Raw genomic sequence first — 15,000 nt, 5'->3', positions numbered from 1 at the left:
TGGGATGGGGTCTTACTCGAATATTGACACGTAAAGCTGGTAATTGGTGGAAGTGATTGATTTAGTAACTTAAACAGCATGTTGCTAGAGCTTTAAACCACTACCACTACCTAAAGTATAGAACCTAATCTTCAATACGTATCTGAGAGCGTGTGCACACTGGGCCTAATCATGGGCCTAATCATGATTAGTTTGGCGTTAGCGCACTAATGCCACTCGTTCACACTTGTTCTAATCGTGATTAGTGTAACGCCAGCCTAACGCTGTAAAGGTTAGTATTACAACCACATTAGTGGCGTTAGTGGTTGCACATGACTTTGGCACTTGAGGTAGTATACAAGAAGAGCATGCCGCCGATGTTTCTGATGTGGTGTTGTATGTTTAAATGTACAAAACGCAGCAACAACATGGCGACGTATACAGAAGCACAGGCAGATGTCTATACTACGTGCGTGCCACTACATGTGACAACTTCCTGCTGTCCCTGAAGAAGCTGCCAGAGAAAGCAAACTAAATGTTTCCCTCTTCAAAACGTAAAGCAACAGATTCGTCAAGACAACTCACGCGAATTCTTGCCGGATATGACGGATGAAAAATGTCGAGTCTAATTACACTCACGTGCCCATGTAACTTACTAATCATATTTAGCGGTGTGAACGCACTTGTGCTAATGTTGGCGTAATCATAGTTAGTCCAGATGTTGGTTTGAACACGCTCTGAGTCATTAAGACCTTCAACACATTGTCAACAGGCATGCACAAGTTGAGGATTCCTACAGGCGCAAATTTAGCAAACAGTCACTGTGAAAGCACCAATTAGCACTAATTGGAGGACTAATACCCCATTTACACTGGCAGTCGAGAACGGTTCTCGAGTTCTAGAATAGTTCCCAGTAGCAGTGTAAACACTCTGTTCCCGTGGCGTTCTGTTCCAGAACAGAACCCAAAGAAGAGTGGTTCAACAACCATTCCAGAATAGTTCCAGGTGTAGTGTAAACTCTCCTGCACCCCAGAACAGTACCGACGCAGGCGCAGTTCTTGTAGTTTCCTGGATATCGCTATGGCGGTGTGGAGTGATGATGAGATGATGAAACTCATTGAATTGTGGGGGAAGGACTCTATACAACGGCTCTTTGAGTGTAGCCATAGGAACAAAGATGTGTACGAAAAAATTGCTAGGGACATGGAGGCTGCTGGCTACACTCGAAGCCAGAAACAAATTTCTTCCCAAGCTGAAGAAAGTAAAGTATGAATATCGTAGAATAAAGGATGATCACAACCAGACTGGTTGTGGAAGGACATGTTGGAAATAGTAATGTGCGTTATCTAATTGATCACATGACGGCTACAACAAGAAGCATGCGTTACTTCTTTCTCTCATAAAGGTCTGGGAGTTTGAGGACATCGAGGCGTCAGAACGGCTAAGCTGGATGCAGTGCAAATGGGTGCAAGAATAGCTCCCAGAACCATTCTCAGAACTGTTCCAAGGAACTGTTCCCAGTGTAAACGAGGTATAAGAGGAGTGGAAATCTTAGAGCCTTGGACAGAGTAGGGGGTGGGGGCTAACTTGAGCACTGGGGTAATAATCAAGCGAGTACTGTATGAAATTTTCATCTCAAGCATGTTGGAAAATGTACACTCTTTTGAACAGATCTTCTCTCCCCTAAACAAGGAAGTAGCAAAACTGGCATGTGGGTTGTGTGATCTCATCGTAGATGGCTTCTAGTCTTTTCCTAATTAGTTTAGATTTAGCTGTACTAATTAGCCATCAGGATTGCTGAAGGTAAAATACATATTTGTGGAGTGCAATGGTTTATGTATGCTATCTGACTGTTTCTCTTGTGTTTCCAGCCACCTGATATGGTAGATCTTTTCACTCTGATGACTTTGGCTGGTTATCCACCCGTAAGTTATTGTCATACATCAAACATTGTTATCAACCATTCTTTTTATTGCATCATTTTGTATTAGCTGAATGGCATGGGTAGTCTCGCTCGTGTCTATGACGGTGGAGAGCTAAAGGTGGTGGCTCTGATGTCAAACCTACAAGATCGACCTGCTGTCTGCACACTTGAATTAAACAGCAGGAAGAAACGCTATTGGATAAAGGTTAGTTATGGTTAGTACTGAGTTGTGGAAATAGATTGTTTTGTTGGCAATGATGAAGTGTAGTTGGCTAAAAGAGAAGACATGGTTGGGATATGCTTTAATAGGAGCCAAATAATGGGCCAGCAGTAACTGTAGCTTGCGGGTTGTGTAAACCTGCTCATATGTGAGTGTCCGTCCGTCCATCTGTCTGTCTGTCTGTCTGTCTGTCTGAAATTACAGCATCGATTATCCACAGAGATTGCCAGTGATAGTGCTACTGATATTATTATACAAGCACAGTCTGATAGAGATACAACACGGTTGAGATCCCTGCAAGGACGAGGGGCTGGTGCATATCTGGATGTCATCCCCACTTCTGCTAAGCACGCTTTAAAAACAAACGAATTTTCTTTAGCGTCTTTCTGGAGGTTGGGAGTGGCTCTATCTTTCACCAATTGGATTAAAAATTGTGATTGTGGTCATGATTTGGATGAATACGGATACCATCTTTTAACCTGTAAATGTGGGGTGGACCTGTGTGGTCTCACAATTCAGTCTTAAGTGGTTGGAGTGAGTGCCTGTCTGACCTTCACCTTCCCCATCAAACAGAACCAAGACATCAATACATCAATACCGAAGACCGTCCAGACATTACAATGTTTGATCCAAATACTGGACAGAATTTGGATATTGATGTGTCCCTGGCTTATCCGTGGAGTCAGGACATTATTATCCTTAGAAAACTGTCACCTAATCACGGTGATTTAGATAGATTATTTGATTTTGACATTCAAGGTCAAGTCCATTAGTTAATGACTTTGTCGTTTGCAAGGACTGATTTGTATTTAAGAAATCCTAGTGTATGTACAACAAATAGAATCTGTATGAGAATAAATTATCTGTCTGTCTGTCTGTCTGTCTGTCTGTCTGTCTGTCAATACATATATTTTCAAACATTGAACTATTATACACCATCTAAGCAAAGCAACTAAATACTACCCAAGCCAATAGGGCTTGGTTCTACCTACAACTATTTATGTTTATGTTGCTGTCTCTTGAAACAATCTTCTTTATTTTTCTGTCAATCACTCTAGCATTTGATCGTTGTAGACACACAGAAAACACAGATCTCCAGTATGTCTTGAAGGTTGATGCATTTGGCTTTCCGTCTTCGTCTCTTGATAGCTGTGACAGTTTCTTCAAATAGTCTTCAGCTTTCTCTCACCAACAGCCAAAATGTTTGAAGACTATAGGCACAAATGTTGGTCGAAAACCTCCAGGCAAGAGCTCCTGGTCGGACTTTTTGATCTTCAGATTTTCTCTTCTGGTTGCCGCTGCTCTTTGAGTTGTAGCTGATAAACCTTCTAGTTCATTGCTCCAGGGATGCGCTAGAGCAATATCCAATTCAAGATCCACCCCCGATGCCGAATCGAATACAACTATGTCTGATCTGTCTTCAGAATTGACGTATCTTTCCCTGGGTTCTTTTACGTGATGTGATTGCAGTTGACTCAAACAGTCTGACCATGCTGAAACCATGTTGTTATGGCTGATTACTGTCTGTTGTCTGTTTGTTGTCTGTCTGTTTGTCTTTGTCTGTCTGTCTGTCTGTCTGTCTGTCTGTCAATTTCATTTATTGAAACACAAACTCTACGTTACATTTCTAACACTAAATACAAGCAATCTAGTGAGTTCTGTCTGGCTGTCTGTCTGTCTCTGTCTGTCTGTCTGTCTGTCTCTGTCTGTTTGTTTGTCTGTCTTTCTGTCTGTTTGTCTGTCTGTCTGTCTGTCTCTCTGTCTTTCTGTTTGTCAAGTCTGTCTGTCTGTCTGTCTGTCTGTTTGTCTGACATCATAAACAACCCATTGAAATAGGTTTCTTACAGTCACAGTACTACACAATGTTACAGCTTCTGTGTTCAATTGTTGTGTCTATCTGTTGCTTTTTACAAAACAAAATGCAGATATCTACAAAATTTGATTGTAATTGATTGTGGGATTATTTGTTTATTTGTGCAGTAGTTAAACGAGCATATAAATCTAGTGTATTCCTAACAATTGACTTCTTTCAGTCTAAAGTCCTTCGTCGTCCTCGTGAAGACGATCGTTCCAACATCGTCAGTTGTCCAGAAGATTTCTACTCGCTTCTGTTCTCTCTGATCAAATTGCTAGGTGCTTATATAGCTCACTGTAAGGCATTTGCTCGTTTGGTTTTGCAGTAGTCCTGATGTATTTGCTTTTGTTGTATGTAGCTGTGGTGTCATCTCAGGAACTGGTGTGGGCTTTTGCATTGATCTTGAAGGCGGTCGTTCCTTGTGTTGAGGTTGGTGTATGTCAATTTATTGTTTATAATGGGCAATTATTGGATTTAATTTTGTAGTTAATTAATAATTAATTAATAGTTAACTAATTAGTTAATTGATTATTAATTAATTATTAATTAAGTAATTAATAATAATTAATTAATTATTTGTTGACGAAGTACAGTGACTTGTGGGTGGAGGTTAGTCATTGTGGTAGTGTCGGACACTCGTTGTTCCAGTTGTGTTGGGAGCATGCCAATTTGGGCACATTGCATGCTGGTATTGCACGATGTATGAACATTATTCCAGGTCATCATAACCTGCATCACCAAACTACCACTTCCGGTTTTGGTGCTATGCAATTAAATAACTAATATATTTTTCAAGGTACTACATTACTAAACTGTAATGCACATCCCTAGAAAGTACATTGCCTAGCAACTTTCTTGCTGCTTTGAAATGATGTGAGAACAAGTTACATGAACCACCCACAGTAGCTCATTACAGCAACATGGGGGCTAAATATTATCATTACGGGTAGACGTTGATGCTGATAGCTTTGCAGATACCATAGCCGGAACCGGCATGTCATGGACTTTCCAATGGTGTCAATTTCATGAGCCTACGTGCTGCCTTCAAAACCTCAGCTACCTTTAATTCTGGAGTGTACTATAATACAAGGCATTAGGCTGTAATTACACAGCAACTGTTGCCACAGTCGTGGATTCATTTGTCCATGTAGTAGTGCGTTCGTAAAGTAATCAACGTATTCTTCATAGGGTGACGACAATCTTGAAAACTGCAAGGCTCTTTTGACTTCCGGTTGTCTGCCTCGTCTCTTTCAGGTGGCCTGTAGAGGCACAAACATGACACGAGAGTTGATTGTGGATATAGCTGAGGTACGTTGTCGTCTACTGATGTCTTGTGGCATGCTGCTCTATTTGGTTTGCATCTTTGTTTAGATTGCAGCAATGAACTACTTTAGGAGACAGCGGGATGAGGCAAAACGTATGATTTCGAGAGACACTCCGAATCCAGTGGAAAAGGTTGAGGGTTATGGTCATAAGAATGTCTACTACAGAAGTGAGGCGAAGACAAATGATACTGCAGCGGCGAAGGCTCTTGAAGGACTCGATGAGATTACGCGTTCAACTCTGACGGTGAGGTGTTGTGTATGTGTGTTGACTACAGGGTCATGTGAAGGTTGTACATTATGTCTGTGTAATTCTTGTGTGTGTGTGTGTGTGTGTGTGTGTGTGTGTGTGTGTGTGTGTGTGTGTGTGTGTGTGTGTGTGTGTGTGTGTGTGTGTGTGTGTGTGTGTGTGTGTGTGTGTGTGTGTGTGTGTGTGTGTGTGTGTGTGTGTGTGTGTGTGTGTGTGTGTGTGTGTGTGTGTGTGTGTGTGTGTGTGTGTGTGTGTGTGTGTGTGTGTGTGTGTGTGTGTGTGTGTGTGTGTGTGTGTGTGTGTGTGTGTGTGTGTGTGTGTGTGTGTGTGTGTGTGTGTGTGTGTGTGTGTGTGTGTGTGTGTGTGTGTGTGTGTGTGTGTGTGTGTGTGTGTGTGTGTGTGTGTGTGTGTGTGTGTGTGTGTGTGTGTGTGTGTGTGTGTGTGTGTGTGTGTGTGTGTGTGTGTGTGTGTGTGTGTGTGTGTGTGTGTGTGTGTGTGTGTGTGTGTGTGTGTGTGTGTGTGTGTGTGTGTGTGTGTGTGTGTGTGTGTGTGTGTGTGTGTGTGTGTGTGTGTGTGTGTGTGTGTGTGTGTGTGTGTGTGTGTGTGTGTGTGTGTGTGTGTGTGTGTGTGTGTGTGTGTGTGTGTGTGTGTGTGTGTGTGTGTGTGTGTGTGTGTGTGTGTGTGTGTGTGTGTGTGTGTGTGTGTGTGTGTGTGTGTGTGTGTGTGTGTGTGTGTGTGTGTGTGTGTGTGTGTGTGTGTGTGTGTGTGTGTGTGTGTGTGTGTGTGTGTGTGTGTGTGTGTGTGTGTGTGTGTGTGTGTGTGTGTGTGTGTGTGTGTGTGTGTGTGTGTGTGTGTGTGTGTGTGTGTGTGTGTGTGTGTGTGTGTGTGTGTGTGTGTGTGTGTGTGTGTGATTGATTGATAATTTCTGTGTCGTGTTGCATAGACAATTGTTGATGCAGTTCAGTGCCCAATGTCGTGGCTGCGTGCCATTTACGAACTAAACAACCAAGAGCAGAGCAGAATGCTCCTAGAAGTCCAACGAAGGTAGACAGACAAACCATTCCATCAACGACTTTCTCAAATACAAACAAACAACACTTGATTATTACAGATACGACGGTACAGCTCTGAGACCAACAGACAGCATCCTGGCTGAGGCCAGGAAGTGGTGAGTACTGCACAAGACGTTTGTTGTTGCCTTGTTAGCATTTTACGTTCGTGTTTAGGGAGCCTGGATACAAGGAAATGCTTGAACGTGAGCTGGATCAGTTGAAGATCGATGTTGGCGTTACACGCTTCAATACTGTTGAAGTAGATCCAAAGTAAGTGGTACTTGCTTGCTTGCTGTTTCTGGTAGTTCGGCCAGACCGAGTGAATTTCTTGATGCGCAAATATTTTGACATGAAAACTCGACTGACCGTCCGAAAAAGGAAAAAACTTGACCACGTGACATTTGCGCATGTGCAGTTTTGTTGTCTTTCCTTAAACAATGCTTCAGTTATAAGTTTTAAGGACCACGTAAACAGCTGCTCAACAAACAAGCAAATCGGTTTGTGTTCTAAAAATGAGTAAATAGGATGGCATAGAAGCTCAGGTCCAAAAGGGACGGCATGATCTTTGAGAGCAGACAATGAGTCGACGACAACAGTGTGACACACAAATGAGCAGCGGCTGTTGCCATGTGCACGAGAGACAGATAGACAGACAGACATATTGACAAACAGACAGACAGTCGGTAGACTTGCTTAGTTGTGTTGTATGTAGATTTCAATGTTGAAAATGTATGTATTGACAGACAGAAAATAGAGACAGATGGGCAGACAAACAGACAGACAGACAGACAGACAAAGAGAAAGAAATAGAAAACATACAGACAGACAGACATATTGACAGACAGATGGACAGACAGACAGAGACAGACAGGAACAGCTAGATGGATGGACAGACAAGCACAAACATGAAGAAACAGTTACTGTTTATGGCACATTTTGCCCGAATAGCCAGAATGCAATAATTCAAATTCAAACTGAACGATACCGTCTCAAACATACACACACAATGAATAAATTTAGAAATTATAAATTAAATAAAAAGTAAATTAAATATTGAACTAATTGATATCAATCAACAGCGATTGGGTATTGGAACCCGAAGACTCACGAGGCCCACATCTCGTCCCAATACCATCAGCAGCCAGCATCTCAGAAGAGGTAGGATAGTCTCCTTGCTCTCTGTTTACGTTGTATTGTCTTTCACGTCTACATTTTGTTCTCAGCTTAGAGAAGTGAATGCAAGAGCAAAGGCGTACGAAATCGTTGCAACTCAAGTCAAGCTCGATTACAACAAGGCCCATCATCTCACTTACATCCTGAAGGTCGATGACAGTATTGCATGTGGTGTGGTGATGATTGTGTTGCAGCTTGGTGTTGTTGTTCAGCTTTTTGATGCGGTTGCTATACTTCATGTACGACGCCTTATGGCTGCTGTGTTTGCAAACTGGCCTGTTACAGAGGCCCTGCAACCCGAAGTTTTGGATCATGGTGATGGTATTTGTATGATTGGGTTTTTTGACCTCATAGAGCGATTGGATGACAAGCCACTCTTTGACAAGGTTGAATGTTGTGATCTTGCATGTGTGAAGTGATTGTTTGTCTCTGTGTGTGTGTGTGTGTGTGTGTGTGTGTGTGTGTGTGTGTGTGTGTGTGTGTGTGTGTTTGTGTGTGTCTGTGTGTGTGTGTGTGTGTCTGTGTGTGTGTTTGTGTTTGTGTTTGTGACTCTGTCTGTTGGTTTGTCTGTTTGTTTGTTTGTCTGCCTGTTGGTTTGTCTGTCTGTGTTTGTTTGTTTGTTTCTGGTTGTCTGTTTGTCTTTCTCTGTCTGTTTGTTTAGCTATGTGTCTGTTTGTCTGTTTGTCTGTCTGTGTTTGTTTGTTTCTTTTGTTTGTGTATTTGTCTGTTTCTTTGTTTGTTTGTTTGTTTGTCAGTTTGTTTGTTGTTTAGCTGTTTGTTTGTTTGTCTGTTTGTTTGCCTGTCTGTTTGTGTGTTTGTGTGTCTGTCTGTTTGTTTGTCTTTGTTTGTCTCTGTTTGTTTGTCTTTGTTTGTTTGTCTCTGTTTGTTTGTCTGTCTGTTCAGCTGTTTGTCGTCTGTCTGTTTGTGTGTTTGTCCAGGGATCGGTCCACGCCGGTCGATGGGGTCCCTCACTCGGGGTCCCCCAACCCACACTCTCCGCTCTCTGACCCTTAGGTCGCTATCCAATTTCTAGCAGTGTACTTGTACTCTCGTTGCTTCTGCAAGTAGTAGACAACCATGTACGTGTAAGGCGAGTATTTTATTAATTGATATCAGCGTTGTTGTGATGCATAGTTCAGGATCCAGCATCCAGTAGCACGAGGTCTGGAGATTTGAGGTTAGGTACATATCCGGGTGTGTGTGTACACATCTGGGATCGACGTTCGCCTTTGTGTAGATACAGCCTGTCGCCTTCACTAAACTTACAGTAGGAATGTCACTTTCAAGTCCATTTGGCTGACCGAGAAGATCGTGCTGCATCAGCGAAGCAGCCTTGAGAAGATCATGAAGACGGAGACAGTCATGGCGGAAGTACTACGGAAGACGTCTCCTTTGATGGAGATCAGAGCTTGCACTCTGTCGTGACTACGACATCCGCAAGGAACGACTGTGATTTAATGTCACTATGTGTTAGAACAGTTGATGTGTGAGAATCAATTAGTTAAAACAGTCTGTAGTGCCACTGGCCAATTTAAACAAAAAACCCGACCTCCACTTCTGAAAATCTCGGCCGAACACCGTTTGTCTTTCTGTTTGACCATTTGTCTGAATTACTGTCCACATACTATTGTACTGGCTTGTCTTGATTTTTATTTCTTTTGTCTTAGGGCCTTAAATCGTTTATCAAGTGCAGTTCTCCTGATGTCTTTAAACCCTTGTCACTGGCTGCATGCCAGGGCATGATGCGACACAAGATAGTGACAGTATTGAGAGAGTCGCCTCATAACTATGAGAATGCAGCCACCATAGAGGTTCATGAGATTTATACATGCGACACACAGCAAAGAGTCACATTTTTGTATTGCAGGACAAAGTACACATTCCTGGTGCAGCTGGATTGTCCATTCGGTTTGACCCACGGTAAGGCAACACACACACACACACACACACACACACACACACACACACACACACACACACACACACACACAATGAATAAATTTAGTAAATTATAAAATTTTCGAACCATTACCTTATGATGATACAACAAGGTAAATAGATAATATATTTAATCACCATCCAATGCACTACAACACAGGATGTCAGGAGGATGAGAATCTAATTACTAAGTTTCTGTGCCATAAATAAGACATTGTACACGACGCCTACCCTCATGTGTTGTGTGACTATTTCTATACTTAGTTGTCAGACTGAGCCGATTTGTGATCATCTCATATTGTCCACGTCATCTGATTATGTTCGTGACTACCGAAACTATCACGGCCACGGAGTGAGCAACTGGCAAAACTTTGAGATTCCCTGTACGTGGCTTGTTGTCAAGGGAACGTCGTTTTGAGTTGTAAACATGATGATATGCTATTGTATAGATGACACTCTGTATTACAAGTTTCTAACCGATCACACAAACAATGACTGGGGATGGAGGTTTACTGTGATTGGTGGACGAACTAAACGGTATGCAAATGGTGTTGTTTGTTTGTTGTTTGTTTGTTTTTGTTGTTTGTTTGTTGTTTTTGTTTTTGTTTGTTTGTTTGTTGGTTTGTTGTTTGCTGTTTGTTTGGTGTTTGTTTGTTTATGGGTTTTTTATTGTTTGTTTGTTGTTTGTCGGTCATTGATTGTAGTAATTGATTTGTGTAGGTATGATATCGGGTATCGCGTACTCTCCACTATGCTGAGCTCTGATGTTGAGTTTGCCAGGTTAGTGAGCTGTGGTGTGTGTGTGTGTGTGTGTGTGTGTGTGTGTGTGTGTGTGTGTGTGTGTGTGTGTGTGTGTGTGTGTGTGTGTGTGTGTGTGTGTGTATGTGCATGCGTGCGTGTGCACGGGCATGTGTGTGTGCGTGTGTGTGTGTGTGTGTGTGTGTGTGTGTGTGTGTGTGTGTGTGTGTGTGTGTGTGTGTGTGTGTGTGTGCTGTAGTGGCTGTAGTTTGATGTTTGTTGGATTGTTTAGACGGTTGCCTTTGCGGCAGATCTGGACATTACTTGTTGGTGTCATTTGCAGTCAGATAGGAGACGAGCGACTGAGGGCAATCGGATTGCTAGTGAAAGTGTTAATGGTTGTGACAAGGTTTGAACATCGTTGGAGGACTAGCAGCCCATCTGTACTCTGAGAGTCTGTCTGTCTGTCAGTCGGTGTGTGTGTGTGTGTGTGTGTGTGTGTGTGTGTGTGTGTGCGTGGCTGTCTGTCTGTCTGTCTCTTTGTCTGTCCATCTGTCTGTCCAACCGTCTGTCTGTCTGTTTGTCCATCTTCTGTCTATCTGTTGGTCTGTCTGTTTGTCTGTCTGTCTGTCTGTCTGTTTGTCTGTCTGTTTGTCTGTCTGTCAGGTTATCTACACGTATGGTTGTGTCTCTGTTTATTGGCATTCTAAGTTAAATCGTGGTCAATCAATCATACTGTTTGACCTTTGTTTTGCAGTCCCACCCCATGGAAATCCAAACTGGCATTTGAATCCAGCAAACCTGATCTAAGACTCCTTAGGCCATTGTGGTACCTTTACACAGACTTGCTGAACATTGAAGCAGGTAGTTTATCCCATCAGAATAAAACTCTTTCCTTGCTGTGCTGTGTGAGACATTTACTTTCTAGGTGGAGGTAGTGTCACATCGCTGGTCTCACCTGTGTTGCGGGGCCTTACTGAGCTGTTCATGGTTGTTGAGACTGTGGCACAGAAGTGGGGTGTGTTAGGAGAACTTGCATCTCGACTAACAAGACGGTCGAACTTGAGACGATGTTTTATAAAGGTTACACACACACACACACACACACACACACACACACACACACACACACACACACACACACACACACACACACGTACACACACACACACGTACACACACACACACGTACACACACACACGTACACACACACACACACACACGTACACACACACACACACGTACACACACACACACACACACGTACACACACACACACACACACACACACACACGTACACACACACGTACACACACACACACGTACACACACACGTACACACACACACACGTACACACACAGTGACACACGCACACGCACACACACACGTACACACACGTACACACACGTACACACAGTGACACACACACACACACACACACACACGTACACACACACACACACACACGTACACAGTGACACACACACACACACACACACACACACACACACACACACGCACACACACACACACACTGACACACACACACACACACACACACACGTACACACACGTACACACAGTGACACACACACGCACACGCACACACACACGCACACGCACACACACACGCACACGCACACACACACGTACACACACGTACACACACGTACACACAGTGACACACACACACACACACACACACACACACACACGTACACACACACACACACACACACGTACACAGTGACACACACACACACACACACACACACACACACGCACACACGCACACACACACACTGACACACACACACACACACACTGACACACACACACACACACACACACACACACACACACACACACACACACACACACACACACACACACACACACACACACACACATACACCACACCTCACTCGTGTCAACGACTTCAATTCACAGGGTGTAATGAATGTTGGTATACTTGGATCCTACGTCCACTTACCTAGCAAAGCAACTAAAGCACTAAAGAAAGGCATGGTAAGAAACCATACTTGCCACTACTCAATACACTCAGACAGTTGAAATTCTGTTCAACAGCGAAAACATCAACGTATCCATGCAGTAGCAAAGACTAAGAAGCAACATGCAAGTGACGTTAAAGCTGCCGCCAGCAGTGAACAAGTGTGATGTCCAACTATCTCATTGTCTAGTTTAGCTTTACTGATATGCTTCTGTGGGATAGAGGCGTGGTTGCTTCACTAGCTGACTTCTTTTGATTCAAGCAGGAATATGTGGTTTTTTAAAGCAGGTAGTTGTGTAAGTGTGAGTGACTTGTTTGTCTAATATCGGAACACGTGTAGAGCATAGGAGTTTGATGTTTGCTTGTTGTTAAGAAAAAAAATACTGTTTGTTGAGGTTTCTGTGTCGTTTCGCTGGTTACTTGAGTTGTTGGTCCAGAGTTGTTAAGGTTTTGGGATTGCATGTGCATGGTAAAGACTAGGGAATAGCCTTCGAGTAGAGTTGAGAGTATATGTTTATTAGTGTGCGCATGTCTGTTTGTTGGTTCGTTTGCCTGTTGGTGTGCCTGTTCATTTGTCTGTCTGTCTCTGTTGTCTGTCTGTCTGTTTGTTGTCTGTCTGTCTGTTTGTTGTCTGTCTGTCTATGTGTCTTCTGTCTGTCTGTTGTTTGTCTGTCTGTCTGTTGTCTGTATGTCAGTCTGTCCATCTGTCTGTCTGTCTGTCTGTCTGTCTCATTTATTGAAACACAAACTCTACGTTACATTACTAACACTAAATACAAGCAATCTACTGAGTTCAGCTTTAGTTTAATGCAGATTACTTTGATAGTCTCTATTGTGTATGTTCTCATCTACTTCTCCAGGGAAGACACGTGTCAGCTTGTGGAGGATGACTTTAGCGTTACATCGCTGTAATATTATTGAGAATTTTTTCTCTCCAAAAATCTCTAAAGTCAGCTTCATTTGTATAGCCTTCAATGTCTCTTGATCTTCTAGCTAGTTTGTTTAAATAGTTGGTAGTTTCTGATCTCCAAGTTCCAAAATGTTCAAATACCAGAGAAGTGAAATTGAGGCTTGATGTATTGCCGGCAAGTTGTTGTTTTTCATATTTGATCATCTTCCTTTCCTCCCTTCTTACTGCAGCAAAACCTTCCTCTAAAGCTGCCTGCTTTAAAGTGTCTTGGCTGAAAGGATGAGCCATAACTACATCAAGGTCATAGCTACACCCAGAGTCATACATAACTATGTCTGGTCTATTCTCATTTCCAGAGTAATGATGTCGAGGTTCTTTCTCGTGATGAATCTTTAATTCATGTAGACAAGTGCTCCATGCATTTACAATTTCATGTGTTGCCACACAGGCCCACCTCCATGTTTGCATGTAAGAAGATGATATTCATCTGGCAACTTGCCACATTCACACTGGATGTTCCAGTTGACAAAAGGTGCAGGTACATATATGTATGTCCAACCTCAGATGCTCCCAAACGAAATTCATCGGGTTTAAGTGCAAGAATCTCTTCAGTAGAAATGGCTTCCAGCCATGACCCAGCTCCCTTTCCTCTTATTGATCTAAATTTAGCTGTAGCTCTATCTGATTGTGAAATCAAAGTTTCCAGGCAGGAATTTGCATTTGCCTGTCTGTCTGTCTATCTGTCTCTGTCTGTCTGTTTGTCCATCTGTCTTCCTATCTGTGTCTGTCTGTCTGTCTGTCTGTCTGTCCATCTGTGTGCCTTCATATATTTTCATAAATGAATGCTATTACAACTAAAACTATTTAGAATGTTCAAGAGACCCAATAGGGTCAATACACATCACAAACTAATGTACGCAAAACTGAGTATGATAGTTCTTTACATTACTGGAGCTCATAGATAAAAGGTGTGAGTGTGTGTGCCTGTCTGTCTGTCTGTCTGTCTGCCTGTCCATATTTCTGTCTGTCTGGTTTGCTTTTTAAAAATCCTAGCATATGTACAAGTAAAGTCTGTATGAGGATAAAGTATCTGTCTATCTGTCTGTCCGGTTGCCTGTTATGTATGTTCGTAGTCTGTCTAAAATTAACACTTGCCTGTCTGTTTATTTCTCTGTGGTCTGCATCCTACTAAAATACAGTGCCCTCTTGTACACGTCATCCGGGATCTTAAATATTCCACACCATTTTCCCTTCAGTGCCCACACATTCCAGCACATTTGCCCACAAACATCACTCAACCATCAGTCAACCTCCAATGGAAGACAACTCCGGATGGCCGGAAACCTTCGGCTTCCGCATCGGCGGAGGTCGACCGGTCGTCATCATCTACATCGACGAGGACGGCTCCGCACGCTCGGCCGGCCTTCAAATCGGCGACCAAATCATCGAACTCAACGGCCAGAACGTGCAGCAACTGACAGTCGACGAACTGAAATTTCTCGCTCAGCAGTCTGTGAAAGTGCCGCCCAGTCTGGCGGTGATCTCTCGCGTTAAGACGTTGGAAATTGCGTTGCCGTCGACTGCGGATGGTTATGCGTTCACTTTGAGGGGCAATGGGCCGGTGT

General features: G+C 43.0%; 2 protein-coding genes across 4 annotated transcripts in view; both read left to right on the top strand.

Moving 5' to 3' along the window:
- LOC134183861 (zinc finger ZZ-type and EF-hand domain-containing protein 1-like) overlaps positions 1 to 12,860 on the top strand; it is a 51,244-nt gene extending 38,384 nt beyond the window's left edge. For both annotated transcript variants that reach the window (XM_062651423.1, XM_062651424.1), the window contains 23 exons: positions 1,851 to 1,904; positions 1,971 to 2,108; positions 4,157 to 4,274; positions 4,337 to 4,407; positions 5,167 to 5,286; positions 5,350 to 5,547; positions 6,494 to 6,594; positions 6,662 to 6,718; positions 6,777 to 6,872; positions 7,682 to 7,760; positions 7,826 to 7,924; positions 7,988 to 8,161; positions 9,443 to 9,586; positions 9,643 to 9,695; positions 9,978 to 10,096; positions 10,163 to 10,250; positions 10,434 to 10,493; positions 10,744 to 10,860; positions 11,209 to 11,315; positions 11,380 to 11,534; positions 12,405 to 12,482; positions 12,543 to 12,626; positions 12,688 to 12,860. In XM_062651423.1, coding sequence (XP_062507407.1) covers positions 1,851 to 1,904; positions 1,971 to 2,108; positions 4,157 to 4,274; positions 4,337 to 4,407; positions 5,167 to 5,286; positions 5,350 to 5,547; positions 6,494 to 6,594; positions 6,662 to 6,718; positions 6,777 to 6,872; positions 7,682 to 7,760; positions 7,826 to 7,924; positions 7,988 to 8,161; positions 9,443 to 9,586; positions 9,643 to 9,695; positions 9,978 to 10,096; positions 10,163 to 10,250; positions 10,434 to 10,493; positions 10,744 to 10,860; positions 11,209 to 11,315; positions 11,380 to 11,534; positions 12,405 to 12,482; positions 12,543 to 12,626; positions 12,688 to 12,711 — 2,334 coding nt within the window. In that variant the 3' untranslated portion in view covers positions 12,712 to 12,860. The remainder of the gene's footprint in view (positions 1 to 1,850; positions 1,905 to 1,970; positions 2,109 to 4,156; positions 4,275 to 4,336; positions 4,408 to 5,166; positions 5,287 to 5,349; positions 5,548 to 6,493; positions 6,595 to 6,661; positions 6,719 to 6,776; positions 6,873 to 7,681; positions 7,761 to 7,825; positions 7,925 to 7,987; positions 8,162 to 9,442; positions 9,587 to 9,642; positions 9,696 to 9,977; positions 10,097 to 10,162; positions 10,251 to 10,433; positions 10,494 to 10,743; positions 10,861 to 11,208; positions 11,316 to 11,379; positions 11,535 to 12,404; positions 12,483 to 12,542; positions 12,627 to 12,687) is intronic.
- A 1,803-nt stretch (positions 12,861 to 14,663) lies between these two features.
- LOC134184828 (delphilin-like) overlaps positions 14,664 to 15,000 on the top strand; it is a 24,019-nt gene continuing 23,682 nt past the window's right edge. For both annotated transcript variants that reach the window (XM_062652584.1, XM_062652583.1), the window contains exon 1: positions 14,664 to 15,000. This exon is cut by the window's right edge and continues 71 nt beyond it. In XM_062652584.1, the coding sequence (XP_062508568.1) occupies positions 14,691 to 15,000 (310 nt within the window). In that variant the 5' untranslated portion in view covers positions 14,664 to 14,690.

This window comes from Corticium candelabrum, chromosome 9 (assembly GCF_963422355.1).
Source record: "Corticium candelabrum chromosome 9, ooCorCand1.1, whole genome shotgun sequence".
Lineage (NCBI taxonomy): Eukaryota > Metazoa > Porifera > Homoscleromorpha > Homosclerophorida > Plakinidae > Corticium > Corticium candelabrum.
Note: the sequence above shows the minus strand (reverse complement) of the source record. Positions and strands in the feature narration are given on the sequence as shown.